General features: G+C 43.3%; 1 protein-coding gene across 50 annotated transcripts in view; it reads left to right on the forward strand.

Annotated features, from left to right (window-relative positions):
• Sorbs1 (sorbin and SH3 domain containing 1) overlaps positions 1-21,365 on the forward strand; it is a 234,557-nt gene that overhangs the window by 115,021 nt on the left and 98,171 nt on the right. For 28 of the 50 annotated variants that reach the window (XM_074078642.1, XM_074078660.1, XM_074078661.1 and 25 more), the window contains exons 4-7: positions 2,725-2,779; positions 7,258-7,326; positions 10,111-10,206; positions 12,466-12,594. In XM_074078642.1, the coding sequence (XP_073934743.1) occupies positions 2,770-2,779; positions 7,258-7,326; positions 10,111-10,206; positions 12,466-12,594 (304 nt within the window). In that variant the 5' untranslated portion in view covers positions 2,725-2,769. The remainder of the gene's footprint in view (positions 1-2,724; positions 2,780-7,257; positions 7,327-10,110; positions 10,207-12,465; positions 12,595-21,365) is intronic. The other 22 variants (XM_074078649.1, XM_074078693.1, XM_074078652.1 and 19 more) reach the window with 1 other exon arrangement.

Raw genomic sequence — 21,365 nt, forward strand, 5'->3', positions numbered from 1 at the left:
TCTCTCAATCCAGCCACTAAGTGGTCAATACCAGTGACAGGGAGAGGCTCCCACAGAGTATTACAATGAGAATCTACTCTGGTTGGTAGACATTTGTGGCAAAACGATGGTTAGATGTTGTGAATATTATCCCTGACCATGTTTACTTTAGATCAGTCTGTAAACATGAGTGGGAATGACACTTAGAAGTTTAGTAGTTTCTATATTGAGAAGTATAAAATGTGCAAAGAGCTACCCAGGCATGACTCCTGTTCATGTGTGAGTTGAGGCCTCCTTGTTGTTTGGTTCCTAAGATATCTCCATCATCTCTGTTTTGTTTCCCGAAGCCTAAATTGCTGTGTGCTTTGTACTTATTTTGAAAATTAAGATGAATTAATTGGTAATGGACTATGGAGTATTATTACAAGGAAATAGTATACAGCCATTAAAGTGATAGATATGCTGACTGTGTAGGAACTCAGAAAATATTTATTTAATAGCTATTTTAAAAAATTAGAACATAAAGCTGTCCAGATGTGCTTACAACTGTGTAAATGCTATTTATGCACCTATAGGTTAGAAAGGACTGTAAAGGAATAAAAATAGTTCTATTAACATACCTTCACAGTTGAATCAAATATTTTTCCACCATACTTTAAAAATTTTAACATAATAAAATTGATCGTGAAAATTATGTATAAAGTAAAACATTTGCTGATAATTTCACACTAGCCTTTTTAGTCCTGGGAGGCAAATTGAGTCATGGTAAAACTAGTATTGGGAACCACAAGGGCATACAGTGCACAGCAGGTGGTGTGTTCCTGAATTGATAGAACAAGTTGTCTCATAGCTTAGAGAACAATCTGAGGCAACTGATGAAGACCACAGGTAGTCTCAGGTGTATTTGACAGTGACAGTGGAAAAGTTACTGCTTATTGGGGCTGCAGAGAAAGCCTTAGGACTTTTCATCCCCACCATTCTGTTCTCTCAGTTCTGAGGACAGTAAGCAAAGCAACCCAGAAAGAAACCAGTGTCCAACTTCAGCTCCTTAGAAAAGAAAACTAAAATATATTTCCTTAAGCAGACCTCTCTGCATCACTGTCTCGCACACTCTCAAGTGCCAAGTGACCACCTGGGATCTTGTTAAAATGCAGATTCTGATTGAGTAGGCATAGGGTAGAGTCCCATGCTAATTTTTAATAAGCTCCCAGCTAATAATGTACTTTAAATATTCTGAGGACTTGGTTTTCTGATTGTGCGAACTGTAAGTATGTTCAATAAGACTTCATTATTTAAAGTCTTATTAAGACCTTTACTTTGAAACCTATACAACATCATTGAAAGAAATTAAGGAAGACCTGGGTCAAGGGAGAGATAGGCCTTATTTATGAATTGGAAGACTCAATATTGTTGCTTTAGTTTTGCCCAGAGTGATGTACAGAGTCAACAAAATCTGAATTAAAATGTCAATAGACATTTTTTGGGGGTGGAAATCGATAAGACGGTTTTAAACTTCATGTCCAAAAACAAAGGACCTAACGTAAGGATGAAGTTGGGAGACACTTAGTACCTGAGTTCAAGATTATTAAAGACTGTAGCAATCAATTCAGTGAGTTATTGGATAAAGATAGCTCAGTGGAGCACAGTAGAATCCATAAGTAGACTTACACATATGTAAATACTTGCTTTTCAAAAGTGTTACAGTAGATGAGAGAAGCCAGACACAGAAGAGTGTGTATATATGATGCCATTTATAGAAAATCCTAGAAAAGGTAAAACTGTAGTCATGGAAAGCTGATGAGTGATTCCCAGGAATGTGGGTTGATACATTTGACTATAGAGAGGGTGATGGAAATGCTGTATGTTGTAATTGCTGTGACTATTATAGCACATATATATTTGTCAAAATGCATCAAAATGTACAATTAAAATGGATGTATTTTGAGCTGTGGATATAATTTAGTACTAGGGTGCTTGTCTAGGTGTGTGTGAGGACCTGGGTTCAATCCCCAGCACCACCAAAAACAAACAACAAAATAACAAGTGGATACATTTTGCTGTGGACAAATGATAACTCAATAAAAGATCTTGGGTGTTGCCAGTACAATGTTACCGTCCTTTGGTTTGAAGGAAGTGAATAGCCCTACTAAATCAGAAGGCTTTTTACTTAAACATCAGTGATAGTTCCCACCTCCTGGTAGAGGAGTGCAGTGCCTAGGATCTTGGTCTGTCAGTCTGCATTGTTTGGGTTCCAGTATTAACTCCTTCATGGGTGGATGGGCAGGCAAGCTGCTTCACCTCCCTGTGCCTCAGTTTCCTCATCTATGTGAATTAACACTACAATAGTGCTTACCTCATGGGGCTGTTGTGAGCATTTAGAATATTTTCTTGTGCATACTAAGCTATGAGTAAGCATTCACTATTATCTATTAGTCTCTGATGATCAATATGCACTGTGATTTTACCTCTTTGTCCTAAAATGTAATATGAGGGTTTTGATAGACTCAGAGCTGGAAGAAAACTGTTTTGGCCTCTAACTCCCCAGTATGAGTGACAATACTAAGGCAGAGAGGTTGAGTGATGTGCCCAAGGTCATGAAAGTACCAGCCAGCCTGGCCAAGTGGCAGCCAGTTCAACTCTGTTTTATCAAGGGTTACAGTGTTTGCATTTTTAATGCTAACCACGGGGATTTATCTTGAACCTGGTATTCATCGATTCCATTGTGTGGTATTTGTTTTTCTGCAGAGCAGTCCAGAGCCCCAGTTGCAGAAGACTTGTCCTGCCACCACCATGAGCTCTGGTAAGTCACTTTAAATCCTGCCTTTCTTTTGTCAAATCTACAAAACTGGGCACTTTACCCAGATTTCCCACATACTTGGAGGTCCCCAGCAGCAGTGTGTTTTTTATTTCTTGAAACCTGGCTGAGTGCCAAAGCTTGGTTGGAAGTCACGATCCCCGCCTACACTGGTTAATGATTTTTTGAATACCTACTATCTGTCAAAAACTGTACTATTCACTTTGTGTGTACTATGTTCTAATCTTTGCAACAGTACCCTTTCCTTTTAGTGAGATATAACTGGCATAAAATAAATTGTAGATATTTTAAGTATGCAATTTGGTATATTTTGATGTATGTATATACCTCAGTGGCACTTCTTAATCCGAGTGGCCCACAAAAGTAGACACACAGATTGATCATAATTTCCCTGGGGTAAAAACTAATCTAATACTTATCTGGGCTGTAGAACAACTTGTTTATGTTTTTAAAAATCAAGACCTAAACAAATGACTACTTTTCAGTATTTTTGGTCTTGGACTGGAATGGAAAGCATGGGGCAGGGAAGACAGAAGGAAACCGATCCCTGCTCCTTGTGTAGCTAGGAATTGTCATTGTTCCAGCCAAGAGAAGTTTCCATCTGGAGATTAAGGGTAATGTTGGCTACAGAGCATGCCCTGGAGCCTTGTGGGAACTGCAGGTGGGGCTGGTGGGGATGGGAGGTTAACCATTCATTTAGGGGTTGGTAATTCTGCATCATTTTGAGGGTATTATCAGGAATCTCTGAGATTAAAACAAACCTTTTCTGTTTATTTCCAGACAATGTCCTTTTAGCCAAGTCCCAAGCTGTGCAGGACTGTGTTTGATTAGAACTGGGGCAGAGCAGCTGAGGGCCATAACTTGGCCTCTTGTACTGTGTGGCATGAATCTGTGGTAGATGCTTCTTTGCACTTTTCTCTAAAATAGACATAAGAAAAGCACCAATCCCTTGGGATTTTGTGAGGATTGAGTAAGGCAATGCTCTTAAAGTACTGAGCATAGTACCTAAGGCATGGTGAGGTCTCCATCTGTGGGTTCTTGCTATTGTCTCTTGTAAAGAGAGCAACTTGGTTTCTTCCAGATTCCTAAGCATTAGGTGTGTATGAAGAGGGAATGTGCTTTTCCCCCTTTAAGTAGACTCAGAGCTGCTTTGTAACTCAATTTTTGTTATTTGTTTGCTTTTTGTTATCATTTTAAGATAGGCTAGGGCTTTTTAAAAAAACAAATAAACATTTGCTCTATAGCCTAAAGTTTCTTGCTCTTCCAACATTGGGTTTAGCTTAATGCAGTGCTGCTCCTAGCATTTAGAACAGGAGTAGGAGAAAGGGCCGGCCTGGAAGGAGGTTGAGGGTGCAGCAATGCTCAGGGGACTTCGTCCTAGAATCTCTCTTAGGCAGGTGCTGGGAGGAGGCATTGCCTTGGGGGAGTCCAGAACCCCAGGCCTTTTGACCTGATAATCCCAGTCCTGGGAATTTCTATCTTAATTTGAGGGAAATAAAAACATGACCCCTAAGAAGGTGGGGAATGCATAAGTACACTGTGTATGTTTACTTGATGGGATATTATGCCACTGTTGAAAGTGATCATTGGGAAAACAGTAGCTACATGGAAAACATTCATCTGTGTCTTTAATGGAGAAAGCAGCATGAAACTGTGTTCTTTTTATTTCAACTTGGTCTGGGCTGCCAGTTACTGAGGGAAGTGTTTTACTTGCATGATCTTCATTTTCCTAGAATTTCCCAAAGGTAGGGCTGATTTACCACTTCATTGTATGGATGGGGAAACTGAGCCCTGAAGTGTTAATTACCAGTCTGGCCAGGATTAGCCAACTAGAGTGGAGTGGAGGCAAATGCAGGCTGTTGGACACCAACAGACTGCTGCAGAGGCTGGAATTTGAAATGATGGGTTTATTGATTTCTAACACTTTTCTAGATTCCTTCCAGTTTGGTTGTTATATTTAATTAAAAGAAAAAAGGAGAAAGGAAGAACATAGGCATGGGCCTAGTGGTAGCTCACAGGCAGCTCCATGTGAGCTTGGGAAGGCTCTAGGCAAGACCAACAGTCCCAAAAAGATGGACCAAAAGGAGCCAGGACAGGTGCAGAGGAAAGGGATAGTTAAAAAACAAATGATGGGGTGATAGAACGTGTAATGTGTCTTTTATTTAGAATTTTTATCCTTTTACCAACACTCTTCTTCCACTTGGCCCATAAATGAGGGCTTAAGGGAGACTTGGTATCCCAGAGAATGAGTTTTCATTTGTAGGTGGATGTGGGCCACAAACATGGTGCAGCTTGTGGGGCTAATGTGGGGGAAGTGTAGGCTCTGCCAGGTGGGAGGGGCAGAGGTCCTGCTCTGATGTTGTGCAGGCTGCATCCAAGCTGGCCTATCCATGTGGTTTATATCAGGTTTCCAGCCTTTTGGGAAGCTGATTGTTAAGAGTCTCATAGGGTGACTTATTATCAGTCACATGTACTACTGGGGTATGAGACTGGGCTGTAGGCCCAGCATTTGGGGTAATAGAAGATAATAATAATAATAATCAGAAAGTCAAAATGTTTATTTTGGTTGGTGGTTGGAAGGAGAAGTCAAGCTGGGAGCTGGGGCACCTCAAATCCCAGCTTAGTGATCTTGGGCAGGCCTGGCATCCTCTGAGTCTGTTTCTTATCTATAGACTAGCACTCCCTAAGTCCTAGCTCCAGAGGGCTGGATCTAAAGGGTACAGTGAGATGCTGAGTATAAAATACTGAGCATGGGTCCTCAGATCCAGGCAATTGATATTTAAAGGGCTATAGTTATGATCATGTTTGTAGCTTCGTTAGCTGTTTGCTGTTGGGTACCTTCAAACACACTCTGGCCACGTGCCCTAGAGTAATGGAGTCTTCCTGCCCTCCTGTATTCCCTTGTCTGCTTCAAAGTTCCCAAAAGGGATAGCTGGAGAATTGTGTGGGGTTTAGGCAGCCAGTGGGCAGGTGGGCAGGGAGGGTTTCAGTGTTGTCTGCAGCTGAACAGAACTTTGAAAGTCTCAGCGTCAGCTCACACTGGGGAGGTGATATTCAAGGTGAGCCCCAAGGATGCTTAAGATTTCCTCAAGGTAAAAAACAAAAACAAAAACGAGAAGGGGGCATTTCTGGCTGAGTTCTTCATAGGAAGCAAGGCCTAAAGGTCTGAAAGTCTCTGAGACACTCAGAGACCAGCATGGCAGGCAGGGAGAAGAGGGAAATGTGGCTGGAAAGGGCTGTGACTGTGGTCAGAGAGCCTTGAATCCAGGGTGAGTTGCTTAGGCTGTGTCCCCTGAGATAGCTGTGGCCCCTGAGGCTTAGTTGATTAGTTTTCAATAAGAATGTAAGTTTTTAAATTTAAATGTAAAATGTATGACAAGATACAAGTCATCCTACTTACTAAAAAATTATATTCTGGTGAATGAAGTGGTTCACACCTGTAATCTCTTGAAAGGCAGAGATAGGAAGATCATGGCTCAAGGTCAACCTGGGTGAAAAGTTAGTGAGACTCAATCTCAAAGAACAAGCCAGGCATGATGGCATATACCTGTAATCCCAGCTACACAGGAGACAGAGATAGGAGGATCATTGTCCATGCAAAGCCCAAGCCCTTTCTGAAAAATAACTAATGCAAAAAAGGTTGGAAGCACCTGAGTTCAAACCACAGTACTGCCCCTCCTCCAAAAAAAATATCCCCAACAACCATTTCTGTACTTTTAGGAAACTGAAATACATTTTCCCCCATAGAAATAATATTATGCATGATTGAATCCCCTTGTTTTAATTTTCAAATCTGAGATGAGATATAGTATATTTAAAGGAAGGAGGCTTAGGGGATCATTCTGCAGAGCCCTGTTTTGTTTCCATCTGTCCTGCACCCTGGCACTCTTTAGCATAGGGAGGGCTGTGGTTAAGTCAGGATCTACTATGTGCTTTTGGGATGCAGATGAGGATTGAGGTAGAGAAAGGCAGGAAGAGTGGTCAGGAGGCAATGTCACCTCTGGGACAGTAGCACAAAGTTCTGAACTGGGTTGGTGAAGAGGGACAGTGTCTAAAGACAGTATCATGGAGATGGCAGCCTTACGTTGACAAGTAGAATATGGGGTGCCATTTTGATGGAATTAAGCACATTTTTTTTTAAATGCCAGAAAGGAAATTGTACTAGGGCGGTAAGAGAATTTACATCACCCACAGCACACTTCCCATCCCCAAATAGATTTTGCATCCTGCCTGGTTTAGGCCAAAGGTTATTCTCAGAACTCTCCCACAATGTCCTAGGGGGCCTTTCCAAAGTCTGACAAAGCTGGTGGGACATGGGGGCAGGGTGGAGTCACTCCAGGGACTGTAAGGGCAGGGCCTCTCTGCTCTCTCTTGACTCTATCTTCAGCACCTTATACCTTATGGGACTTGATGAATGTTAGGTAGGCATGGTCACAGCCCCATGTTCTTTTTCTTCCTTTTAGAATGTGATGTTGGTACTTCTAAAGCTGTTGTGAATGGCTTGGCACCTGGCAGCAATGGGCAAGACAAAGGTAAGTCTCTTGTAAAGAAGCCTTTCTTGGTCTTGAAAAGCATTTCTAGAAGGTGGAGGGTATGTTGGACTGGGGTTACCCCACCATACCCCATCACCAGCCTAAAATCAGGCTGTGAACTGGAGACCTAGTCCCTATGATGAGACCTGGAGTGTGTTCTTGCTGCTTGTGGGTCTGAAGCTGCTGTTTTCCTACTGTGAGTGGTGTATTGAAAGCTGTTCCTGGCTCACAAGGACATAGTGATAGTAGGTCAAATACATGGACCCAGGTGTGCATCTTGCCTGGCGCTTACGGCATTTATCACCTTGAAATCTCCAGCATTTCACCTTGGCTTGTAATGAATAGGGATGGGACATATTCACAACCTTGTGAGGCAAGAGCCCAGATAGTTCAATTTAGTGGCATGAGTTTTATCCTTAGCCTTTCATATTTTCTGCTTTTTTCCCCATGCTGGGGATTGAGCCAAGAGGCTTGCACATGTAGGCAAGTGCTCTACTACTGAACTATATCCCTATACCTCATATTTTCAGTTTAAAAAAGTTTTATGACAAGATATAGAAATGTGAACTGAATGATGGATTAGATAACCTTTGAGGTCATCCTGACCTGGCATCACTTTTGCAATGTGGGGTAATGGAACTCAAGTTGGAGTGATGAGATGTGGTTCAGTCCCTTACAGAGACGTCTTGGTAGGCATCTTTTATCTTTTGAGGGTGTGAGTTCTCTTACCTATAAATGAGAGAGTTTGATGGTCTGCAGTGTTTATTCCTGCTTCCCATGCTTGGTTCCAGTAATGCTGTGAACACTTGCCAGCCAGATATTTTCTGATATCAAAGAGGAAGGGCAAAAACCCTAGCATGGGGCATTGATGTCAAAATGCAGTATCTCCCAAAGAATAATTTCAACAGTTTGACACATTTGGCCTTTGTAACTTCCATCTGATGCAGCGAAGTACTCCTTTAGAGGCAAGGCAAAGTTGTGAACTCTGAAGGAAGCTAGCTGCTAGGAGAAAGAGGCACAGGGAACAGGAGATGGGGACTATGGGACACAGGGTTCGGGGGAAGCAAGTCTTGTGCTGTCCTGTTCCTTGCCTCCCTGCCTGGCTTCCCTTTTCCACTCAGGGTGTGGGGCTGTATATGCTATGTTCTTAGAATCTTGCACAATCTTGGCTAAGTTGTACTTAGGGAATGTCGAGGCTCAGTGCCTATGGAGTGGCTGGAGGAGGTATGTAATTATACAGTTAGGAACATGAGCAGTGGCTTTTAAATTTGTGGAGCCACCATCAGCTCTGACCCTGTGAATTCATTTACACAAGAGTGTTAGTGGGAGGAGGGTGGCAAGTGGAGGTGGGCTCCATTCTCTTCTTAGTAAGAGTCTCTGACTGGAAACAAGAGGGAGGTAGATGTAACCTGAAGGTCATCAGGGTGGACTCTGGATGTCACCGAGCCAGGAGTCAGGACAACTGAGCTCCAACCTCAGCCTCTGCCCTTGAGAATGGAGTGACCATGAGTAGTTCACTGAACTTCTTGCTTCTTCCTCTGAAAATCGTACAAAAATGTCCCACCCAGCCAATCTCCCAGGTGATTATAAGGTGCAGTCAATAGGATTCCTATAAAAGTTCATTTTTATCTTAATATATGCAGAGTTGTTGTTTTTAACCTAGTTTTTGACGACCACACATCATGTGACTGCCACATATCTTATGAAACAGCAGTTTGATGGGCTGGGAGGTGCTTCCCACCCTCTCTGCTCTCCTTGACATTCTCACTAGCATGATTCTGATTCAATAGTGACCTTATTCCCAGCCAGCCCTACCCTCTTATTATTCTGGGGCCCTGAGACCTTTGGGTGTTGCTTATTGAAGCAACTTTGGCACCATAGCAAAAAAGCTCTCATATTTCTTTATTTGCTGCCACTCAAGAGAGAGGACAAGGGAGGCCTCACAAGAGTCTTAGGATGTACCCACTAGGAAGATTGGAGACTGGGCAGGCAGGGAACACAAGGACCCATTAAATGGATAAGCATGCACATTATAGACAGAGGACACCGGCTTTCCTCACATCCCAGGCAGTGGTCCCTGCCTTGCTTTAGTTCTGCTGGACGTCAGGATCCAGGGCTCTGTATTGGGGTGTTGCCCAGAGTCTTAAGCATGAGCTCGGACACTTGGCACCTCTTTCCCAGGAAAGGGTGGGTTTAAGCAGGGCCATCTGCTTCCTGACAGATGGAGGGTCTGATTTGCTTGGGGCCAGACAGTGGTGATTGTCAGAGCAGGCACGGGACCCCAGAAGTTATGATTTGGGGGGAGCAGCTCTGAGGTCTGAAGGGACCAGTCATCTCATGAACTTGTTTCTTTCCTTCCTGCACTCATCTGCAGCCTTTGGGGCATAGCCCTCTCCTCGGAGCCCTCACTGCAGAGCCGACAACCCAACATTCTCCCATGAGGCCCCTTGAATCCTGATTGTACTCCCAGTCCTCTATTTGCCAGACCATCTGTGTCTCCACACATCTCTTTGTCCAGAGCTTTGGCAAGCTCCTGGTATGGCAGGAGGCACCAATAAACCCTGACCAACTGTATCTGGGTGACGGTTGAAGGAAGGCTTCAGCTGTCTTGGCCCGGAACTCTAGAGAGAAAGCAGGTTATTTTTAATTACTACATCTACTGCTCTTTGTATTGTCTTTTCTTGTAGGCAATTTCCTACTATTGTCCCTACTCAGTTCCTCAACTGCCTCAGTGTTTCCCAAATGTTCTTTCTGGATGCATCATTTACCCTTTTGTGTTTTCAGCAACTGCCGATCCTTTACGTGCACGCTCTATTTCTGCTGTTAAAATAATCCCCGTGAAGACAGTGAAAAGTACTTCAGGCTTAGTACTCCCTTCAGGTATCTCTCTTTGGGTTGGTTTCTTTCTTTTTTGTTATTTGTTAGATCATGCATGGTTTCCTTTCTTCTTTTCTCCTAACACATACTTTGAGACCTAATCCTTGCATGTTTGGAGGCATTCCCTCTTCCTCAGTTTGTTTCCTTTCTCTTTCTCTCTCTCTCTCTCTCTCTCTGTGTGTGTGTGTGTGTGTGTGTGTGTGTGTGTGTGTGTGTGTGTGTGTGTGTATGTGTGTTTTTCTGGGAGCCAGTTAGTGCAGGGGTTGAACTTTGACTGTAGGGTGGGGCTGAGGGACATGGCCTTCTTGGGCTCTCCCTAGAGGTTTATAACTACCAATACTTTATGAAAATTCCTGTTTCCCTGAGAATTAACTGAGCCTCACGGGGAACCTCCAAAATGGGCTGAATTTGAAGTAGCTGCCTTAGATGCCAAATACTGACTTGCCTCTGTGATGCACAGGGCCTTTTCTCAGGGCACCCCCAACTCTCCTCAGCTTCACCTGTAGGCACTTCCTGCATCTCCTCTCTAAGAGGTGGGGGTGTGTAGTTCATATGCCAGCTCTGGCTGGTGGCTTCCTCTTTACAAAGTGGGACAAGTGAGGCCCACATGCTTTCAGAAGTTGGGTGAATCTGGCTGTGTGTCCAGGAACTAACAGATGGACAGTGGATTTGCCAGTTTGCCTCTCATCCTTTTGAAATGATCATGAATGGGTATTCCAAATAGTTTTGTGACCTCAGTCACTTACCCTCTCTTTTGACAAGGTCAGATTTGCTCTGCCATGCATTGTAGGTTTTGTAATTCATGTTTCAGGGAAGAGGGCTGATGGGGGCAAATCGCTTTTCCTCCAATCAGCAATAGTGATTGTTTTGAGTTGTTGGGGAAGGGCTGCTGGAATGGAGAACATGGAGAAAGAGGCTTTGCTTCTCTCTGCCCTCACATGGGAATGGGGTAAGTTGGATGCTGAGCCTACATCCTGCCCAAGAAATATACACCCTGTGCTTCAACCTGTAATCCTAAACATGACAATTTTAGATAAGGGATCCAGATTGTGAGCAGTCTAGGGGGAAAAAAAAGTGTGGAGTTCAGTTTAGCTTAACTGCACATAAAGAAACACTCAGCACATGTGCCTCTGGAATTTCATAGTCTACACCAGTTTCCTGCCTCCTCATTACTGATTTTCCTGGAGGATAGACATCCAGGCCTTTGGAAGCTTCCACTAGCCCCCTCTTAGCTGCAGTTTCACTTTCTGTGGTTTCAGTTACCCATGGTCAACATGGTCAAAAATATTGAGAAATTCTAGAAATAAACAATTTGTAAGTTTTAAATAACTTTATTATAATATAGTGTTATAATTGCTCTATTTTAACATTAGTTACTGTTGTTAATCTTTTACTGTACTTATTAATAAAACTATCAAAGATATATATGTATAGGAAAACCCATCACATATAGGGATCTGCACTATCTGCGGTTTAAGGCATCCCCTGAGGATCTTGGAACATATGCCCCTGGGATAAGGGGACAGCTGTATTTTAAGATCCTTCTCAAGAGAACTTTCACAAATATCCTGGGTCTGTTACTAGGCCCTGGGGAAGCTGCAGGGGAGGTTGGGACCCTGTGCAGGCTTGGCAGAGGTTCAGTGGACAATGTGATTGGGGGAACTAAGGCTTTCCAGTCACCTTCCTGGAGGTGAGTTTTCTGCTTTGCATTTGCAATGTGGGGCTCTCACCCATCAGCACTATCTCCTTTCTCACCATTTCAAGAGTCTGGACTGTCTGATAGGGGGATGTTTGCTTTTCTTTTTTTCCCTTTGGAGACTTGCAAGGAGCTTGAGTCCCCTCAGAACATCCCTCTGGCTCCCTGTGTTGCCAACTTGCTCTTTGAAAGAAGGATGATCTGGAAGCTTGAGAGATCTTTCAAAAACTCTTACTAACTGGCCAGAAGTCTGCTGACCAACATAAACTTCATTTAATAAAAAGAATGAATTGCTTTCATTTTGAAATGTTTTCAGCTGATAGCATCACTCATATATTTATTCAGAACTTGCCTTTCCCCTAACCTTGTGGTGCGTGGTAAACTTTGATTCATCCTTTTCTGCAACCCTCAGATTAATTTTCATTGGTCACAAATATTTGAAGACTGTAGTTATAACCAGTTTCATTTCATTCCCTGACTGTAACAATTTGGTAACTGTCATTTTAGTTCCTCTGGTGCCTTGGATTCAGCCTTCTCTTTTTGGTCTTTCTTTCTTTTTTTTTCAGACATGGATCCTACCAAAATCTGCACTGGGAAGGGAGCAGTGACTCTCCGGGCCTCATCCTCCTACAGGGAAATCCCAAGCAGTAGTCCTGTGAGCCCTCAGGAAACCCCACAACATGAAAGCATGCCAGGTGTGCTACCCTTGAAACTTGGGGAAGATGTGCAGAGCCACATGGGAAGGGCGGGAGGCCACGGTGCTTCTGCTCAGGGGGCTATGAATTCATTAGCCAACTCATTCTGTCCCAACTGCCCTTGGGACAGATGGCTCCTTGTCCCTTCTGTGATGGGGAGTCCCTGGACTGATAGGTAATTATGTGCTGCCAGTGAAGACACAGGACAGACAGGACAGTGATCTCCATTTTATTTTAGCTTTTCTTTTCCTTTCTTTTTCTTCTTTTAGTTGCCCTGGAGTTTGAACTCAGGGTCTCAAGCTTGCTAGGTTGTCACTCTACCATGTGAGTCACTCCACCAGCCCTGTTTTGTGTTGGGTGTTTTTGAGATAGGGTTTCACAAACTGTTTCCCCAGATCATGGCTTTAAACCATGACCCTCCTGATCTCTGCTTCCTGAAAAGCTAGGATTACAGCTTCTTTTTTATTTTTGCTTTGACTGAGCAGAGAGTAGCCCTTACATGGGCCAGTACTCCACAGATTGCATTTGTGGACACAGAGGTAGCTTAAGGCCTGGGGAGCACTTGGTGAGATGGTCTGGAGATTAGGTTTCTCTCAACTTATCTCCACCTCTGAGAGGTGGGCTGTGACTTGGCTGGGCAGGGCTGGCTGGAGAAGAAGCCAAGAGACTGAGAAGTACAGGTGGCTGTATGACCTAGCTCCCAGGAAAGTAGAGGCAGTAGGGCTCAGGCATGGGGCAGGGACCAGGCAGCAGAGGGAATGTGATCGGGAGAGTGAGTTGAAGGTCAGTGCAGGTTAGGAGCCCATGGGAAGCCCCCACCTACTCTGATCCATAGCCCAGGTAACCTGGGTGTTTACTATATAGTGTTGAGGTTTAGACCTGGAACTTTGGAAGGTGGGAGATCTATGTTCACATCCTGCCTCCACCAGCTGGTGGCTGTGCAGCCTTGGAGGAGTTAATCTTTCTCTCGACCCTAATGATCTCATCCGTGGAATGGGGCTGATCAAGGCACCTGCTGCCTGGGATTATTGTGAGCGAGAAGGATGTGCAGTGATTTGTACCAGGCCTGGTAGCCAGGAATAAGCTGTTTGGTGTTAGCCTCTGTTGTTAGATTAGGATTAGGATGATTTTGGCCTTTCTGGAGAGGGCTTTCTATAGCCCACTCCAGAATTCTGGGATTGGGAAATGCTAAGTTTTCAGTTCCATAGGCAGAGTTAGTTTGGGGTGGGGTGACCCTTCTCAACACTGTGGGGCTGTGGTTATCTTGCTCTCTCTGCATCAGAATCACTCTGGAATAGAAAGACATGTTGGCTGGACCCAGTCCAGAGTTTGAGAATTTGTAATTCTTGTTTGTAGGTCTGGGGTGGGAGATCTGCATTTTTGACAAGTCATTAGGCCATGCTAATACTGTTGACCCAAGGGCCACATTTGAGAACTGCTGTGAAAGAGACTGGGTTTTTCCCTTTTTCTTGAAGGAAATGAAGAGAGAGATTGTACTGGAAGCTGACCACTCCCTTAGCATCAGAGAGGAACGGAAGTAGGGCACAAAATCCTTTTGGTAGAGTAGGAGGATATATTGTGATAAGGGGAAATTACCTAGGGTGCAGATGGTCAGTGCCTAGCAACCTGGAAACTTTCTCCCAATCACCTGTAACAGGTGCCAAGGCAGATGCTTAAGGATGCAGCCAAGCTATAGAGTTTGAGCATAAGCCCCTTACTGGTAATGTTGATCCCAGTGGAGGGTTCTTTGTTACTAGGCTTAGAGAAGGCCTGAGCAGTCTACAGCAGTAAAAGCTGATGGAGTAGCTTTTTGGTCCTGTACTCCTAAATCCATACCTGATTCCTGACCCAAAAGGTCAGAGAAAAGGCAGATTTATTCCTTATTAAGGCTCACCTACACCAGCCTCTCCAAGCCAAACTGGGAATATTCGGGTCCCAAGCTCTGGAGGATATGTGGGGAAGAGAGAATACCAAGGGATGGTCCAAAGAGAAAAGCCACACCTGTAGCCCAGTGACTACCTTAATCTGCCCCATCCTCAGGCAGTAAATGAGGTGGTGGAGAAGGAGCCTTGAGCTCCCTCTAGTGGTTACAGTTGGGGCTAATAGAGGACACAGTGTGCTACAGAACTGGGTGTGGATTTAGGCAGTCTGGGAAGTGCTGTCTTGTCCTAGGATAATTCAACCAACTAATTTTGGTGGAAAAATATTTCACCAAATCCTGTTCAGCATTTCTTCACCAAATTGTTTTAAAATGCAAATACTTGGAAGAATTAAGGGATAACTATCAGTCCTGCTCACTTTGAGGTAAATTAATCTTAGTATCTTCTTCCTGGATCCAAATGATCATACATTCACTTATCACCTGTGTGCCAGGTGCTAAGCACATCACTGGGACTTATGAGAACTGAATAAAGGAGGAAATGAGAGAAAAGGAAAAGCGTGATTCTGGGAGTTAGGTGAGGGCAAATGGCAGTTTATTGCAATAGAAGAGTCAGGCATGGGCTTGTGGGCCACCGCTCTCCTTACTGGCTGTGATAAGTCACAGTGACTATGAGAGACTTGAGCCTGTCTGGTTCCTTTCATGACCTTGGAAAGTTTGGAAATTAACCTTGCACAGATAGAATCTCATTGACTGGGATAAATTCAAGATTTATACTCAGCAATCTAGGTGAAGGGAACAAGTTGGGTTTTTGTAGAGGAAACAAAACAAAACAAGACAAAAAAAAACCCCACAGGTCCTTATTAAAAGTACAAAACTGGGTGAAATGAGCTTATTCTGGGGAGTGAGATTAAAAAGGATATGAATGTACAGACAGACATTAGGATCTGGTCTTCTTACCATACTGCCCATTGGCTGGTTTCTCATGGGCTCTCGATTCTGGCTGTGTCCATGCAGCTCTCCACCATCCTTTCATCATGACCTACTCCCTCCTTATGAACCTCAGCATGACAATCAGCTAGCCCACACCAATCTCCAGACCTATGCTGGGGCCTGGGAGCCCCTAGGCCTTGACTGGCCTAATGAAAACACTTCAGCAGTATTTGTAGACAGCCATATCCAGCCCAGACTGTGAGCCTGAGTGTGAGGCAGTGAGTGGCTCTTGCCAAGGATTGGGTCTTCTTCCTACTACCATTGCCTTTGTAGTTTAGCTAATGGCAGATGGTGTCCAGCTTTTTCCCTTATCACCAGGGCCAGCATCTGTCTCCCAGGTGTTCTGTCTGTCTCCTCTCTGTTCTCTGGGTTTGTCATCTTCTTCCACTGCTACAGGTTTCCAAGTTGCAGACTATTTGGTTAGACTGGAAGTTTCAGTATTTAAATGGTCCCTCATATCCTCATTTTAGAGGTACCCCCTGTTTTCAGTCCTTGCTCCAACTCCCTGTTCCTAAAGAGGTGGTATAACTCTGGAGTCAGGCTCAACTCTGTCAGGCTCAACTCTGCCAGACTCAACTCTGCCACTTATTATTTTTGTAATGTGGGCAAATAAGTAACCATAGGTGAGTTCAGTTTCCTCATCTATAAAATAAAGACTATCATGATGGAGTTGTTGGAATTAAATGAGCTCTTTTCTAGCAAGCATTGGCAAAGCCAGGCCCGTAATGGTAATCATTGAAGTTACTGTAGGTTAGAAAGCTGGTAAAGGTTTGACAACAATGTCAGTTTGAAGTCATGAGGGCCTGGGCCAGGTGTGAGTGCAATGGGGATGAAGAACAGTGTTAAAAGTGTCTTTGCGAGGGACTGGAGGAGTGGATCAAGCAGTAATAGCACCTGCTTAACAAGCATGAAGCCCTGAGTTCGAACCCCAGTGCCACAAAAAAAAAAAAAAAGTGTCTTCGGGAGCATGAAATAGTAGGGCTCACTAGGAGACAGGACTCCAGGCTGACCAGGAGGTGCTATCCTCCTGGTTTTCTAGGGGAAGAAGTGTGTCACTCATAAAGATTAGGGATTTGTGAGGGATGTTGAAAGGAATGTGGAATTCCATTTTTAGACATGTTGAGTTTCTTAACAAGGGAAGGGCTTCTAGAAGAAAGTTTCTAGTGGGCATTTGGAAATTTAGAGTACAGAGTATGGATTCGGTAGCCATGTGCATCCAAGTGAACTTTGGAGGATGAAGATATCCTCTGAGTTAGATTGCTACTGCCAATCTGGAGAGTAAATGTGAGTATCAGCCCTGACAAAAATAGGCTGGAGCCCTTGGAGATGCCCCCTCTCCAGACTTTCAAGTGATAGCTGGACCCCAGGTGCCTGACCACACCTTCTTGACGAGCCTTCTCATCTCTGATTGTAGACCTTAGTTTTTGGCTCAGAACCACATGAAAAGAATGGAGGTGTGGCTCAAGTGGTAGAGTACCTGCTTTACAAGTTTAAAGCCCCAGTTCCACCAAAAAAAAAAAAAAGAATAAAAAAGAATGGCAATAATATTAATAGTGGACTCCCTGCCCCGGGAGAAGATTCACTACTTTATGCTTGTTTCCTGAGCTCATTGCCTGGCCAAGTCTAGGTGTTGACCATGCCCATTCAGAGTGATACCACCTATATCCGAGGTCATAGTTTTTCTCAAGAGGAGACAGGGAGGCTGAGCTGGTTTGGTAGTGGGCCCAATACCAAGTTCCTGTCTGGTGTGGCCTGAAGACCTTGTGGCTTGAGACTCCAAGATCCAGTTTGGTCTTCTCAGACTCCAAGATCCAGTTTGGTCTTCTGGTTTGTTAACTCTGTGCTACTTGGTTCCAACCCTTACAACCTGATTCTTTGCTGCAAAGTTAGCTTTGGACATAAAGGTTCTTGGGCCCACATCAACTCATTTCCTCTGGTTTGACTCTTACATTTGATCTCCAGATTGGCAGTAGTAAACAGATAGAAGAAAATTAACATTGAAGCAGTTAAAGGTACTTCCTACCCCCATTAAATCAATCTTTATTGTTAGTACATGTGTAAGAATTAGGGCCGACTGAGAAGCTGGAGGGAAAGGTCCCCACAAGGGAGTACCCTCACTTCTGACACAACTCCAAATTTAGGGTATTCCTCAAACCACCCTTAGATTCAATGGTAATGCTAGAGGGAGTCACACTTATGATTTATTAAAGAGAAAGGATAGATATTAAAATCATCCACGAGAACAGTATGTAGTGTGGAGTTTAGGGAAGTACCAGAGGCTCCCATTGTCTTCTCCCAATGGAGTCAGGACACACTATTTCCCAACATTGATATATGACAGTATGCTCAGGGTATTGCAACAGAAAGTTAACCTAAGACTTTGTGTCGAGAGTTATTTTGGAACTCCCATAAACAGGCATACTCCATTGCCCACCTGGTGGATCTGTCTCTACTCCAGTAGGAAATAAGTTCTTGTTGGCTTAAAGCCCTGACCCCAAATATACTATTGATGTGGATCAAGCTCCCAGATAAACAAAGATATTCCTATCAGGGGTGGCATTCTATAGACTTGTCAATTACCTCCCAGAAGCCTAGGGCAAAAGCAAGATCTACCTCTTCTTGGGTAAATTCTCTACTACACACCATGAATAAAAGATAAACACAAATAAGATTTAGAATGCTCATATACTTACTTTTAACACCTGTTATCTACCTCTTGAGGGCCCTACCATATCACATTGAGACAAACTCAGTGAAAAGTACCCAAAGATTCCAAGAACTGATTATCTTCCCTCCCAAAACAAGAAAAAAAAAAGTAGAAACCAAAATGAAATTAACACAGAATGAGATAAAAGAAAATATCAGGAGGCTTACAGCCACAGGCCAGAAAAGATTGTATATAAAGAGTGGGTAGAAGAAAAGATAAGACAAAATAGATAATATTTCTTGCAAAAAGGCTAAATCTCTTCAGGGCTGCAAAATCTATGAGCCACCTTCTTTTCAAGGGCTCCCTCCTACCTCAAGAGCTCTAAGGTAACATTTTATTGAAAGAAGCATTTTGACAGTCTCTTCAATCAGTAACTAATAATGGATAATTATGTATATAAAATTTCATCCTGTGCACTCAGGCACAGTTGGCTCTGGGCTGCTACCAGCGTTTCAGGTTCAGAAGAAAAACTAACAGATGAGGGGTGATGAAATGTCGGAGATACAGCTCTCCTTTAATAAGGAATACAGGACCACTTAAAGAGGTCCTGGGAGCCATCCTTCTGGGGCATGGTAAGAGGAACAGTTTTTAAGATTTGGAATGAGAAAAAATGAGTCATTCCCCAAGGATATTTTGTGTTTGAAGCTATTTATCAAAGGACAGGAGTTAATGATTGTAATTTATGTCTACAGGGGGAATTTTCCCCCATGCTTTTGGATTTTATAAAACCCACACTTTATGTCATGTACTTTCATTTAATCTTTGTGATTCAAAAGAATCCATGGCCATTTTACAGGAGAGACTAGGCTACTTACTGCAGTATATGTAGTTAACAAGACAGGGTTGGGCTCATGGGAGGTAATCTGATGACAAGGTGATGGTCCCTTTATGATACCTACATGTTTGGAAGGACAGTCACACCTCAACTTTCCATGACACATCTGTTTGCCAGTGTCAATTGAATAGAACCAACCCAACTGGGAACCAAAAAGTGAACAAAATAATGTGTCCCCAAATCCATGTGCAAAGTTTACCTCCTTCATTGAATAGCCTCACTCAGAACCTATTAATATTTAGTGTATTACACCATTGCATTTGAAGAATGACCAAGCTGGTCTATAAATAGCAACTTAGAAAAGAAGATGGGATGGTAAAAGTGATAACATGAGGGAGGATGGAGGACTATGGTCACAGTGTGTTACCTATGTTCATGGTCCTGCCAGGTGTGAAGGTTTCTCTTGGCTAGGCACCTAGATGGCAGCACCAGTGTTAGATATAGTCACTTTCACGTCACATATATGATCTGACTCCTCAGCAACCCTGTGAGGAGTACATGGGGATACGGATTATATTTCACAGATAAGAAATTGAAATTTGGTGTGGTTAACTTGCTCCTGATCACCTAAGCCAGACCATTGCAGGAATGTGAACAAAAAACAAGTCTTGTAAATTTCCCAAGGTTGTGGTTGTAGGGGAGAGAAGACGAATAACTGAATTGTCTATAAGGAAGGGGCGGAGATGTTAACTGCTGAAAGAGTATATAACTGAGTCATCTTTTAAAATCTCCCTGTTTTGAGGGGGCGGTTAATAAGGATATTTTTGAGTGTTCCTTCTGTCAGTGGTTCCCAAAGTGTAGGTTGTGGACCACCAGCCTCGGCATCAGTTCTTGGGCCTCACTTCTTACCTACTGTATCAGAAAAGTTGGTCTTGGTAAAGACCAGCTCTGTAACTCTCATGCACCTACATCATGCTGCTCATAGATTTAGGGCCTGAGAACTTCACGCCTGCCTTACCTTTTGCTCTGACACCTTTTAGCTCCCACCACTTCTGCCCTGGAATGTAGCTTTTTAGTGGGTGCTACTGAAGTTTGAACACAGGACCTCAAGGGCTGTACTACTTGAGCCATGCCTCCAGCCCTGCTTGCTTTAGGTTATTGTTCAGATAGAGTTAGCCATGGACCACATTCTTTCCATCGTGCCTCCCACATAGTTGGGATTATAGTTAGGTACCACCATGACCAGCTTGTTTGTTGAAACAGGTCTTACTTTTTTGCCTGGGCTGGCCTGAAATTGTGATCCTCTAATCTGCACCTCCTGATTAAGAGGGGATTACAGGTATAAGCCACTGTACCCAGCTCTGCAATGTAGGTTTTACTTTGTGGCTGATGTGATGAACAGCTGAATGTGGTGGACACTGCACTTGGATTCTGGAGACCTGGGCTGACTGCTTTTCTCTTCCAGTGTGAGACTTTGTGACTTTGAGTAAATCAGTTGGTCTCTCTTTTTTTCTCATCCATGAAGTAGCATACTAGATAGGTGTAAAAGTGTAATTTTCTGGCATTTGGAAGGTATTTATTAAATGTTTGTATATCTTAATTTGACATCAGAAAGTCCGTCTCTATCCCTGAGGGACCCACATTTAAGTGGCGACTAGGGCTATGAAAGCTGCAGTATTAGTCCCCTCCTTAACTCTACATAGGTGAGACAAAAAGACACAAGCAGGAAGAAGAAAGTTAAAGGATTGGTGAGGGTAGGAGTTGGCAAATGGTGTAAAATTCAGCCCATGCATATTTTTGTACAGCCTGTGAGCTAAGAATGGTTTTTACATTTTTTAAATGATTGGAAGGAAAATGGAAAGAATGATGAAATGATATGAAATTCAAATTTGAGTGTCCATAAATAAGGATGTATTGGAGCATAGCCATGCTCATTCATTTCCATGCTGCCTATGGCTGCTCTTGTACTATGATGGCAGAGTCAGACACAGTTTGAGTGTCCCTTATTTGAAATGCTTGGAACAAGAGGTATTTTTTTTCCAGATTTTGGAGTATATGCATAATGAATTGGACTCAAGTCTAAATGTAAAGTTCCTTTATGTTTCACATACACCATATATGTAGCCCTAAGGCAGTTTTATACAATATTTTTAGCACACCTGCATTTTGACTGCAACCCATCACATGAGGTCAGGTGTGAAATTTCTACTTGTAGCAACAAGTTGGTACTCACAAAGGTTCAGACTTTGGAGCATTACAGATTTTTTTTTCAGGCTGGGATGTTCCACCTTTAGTTGTACTGATATCATGTGGCCCATACAACCTAGAATATATATTATCTTGTCCTTTATTGAAAAGGTTTGTGGACCCCAGGACTAGGTGGATTATCAAGACCAGAGATGACGCAGAAGAAGATG

The sequence above is a fragment of the Castor canadensis genome, chromosome 7 (assembly GCF_047511655.1).
Source record: "Castor canadensis chromosome 7, mCasCan1.hap1v2, whole genome shotgun sequence".
NCBI classification, from domain to species: domain Eukaryota; kingdom Metazoa; phylum Chordata; class Mammalia; order Rodentia; family Castoridae; genus Castor; species Castor canadensis.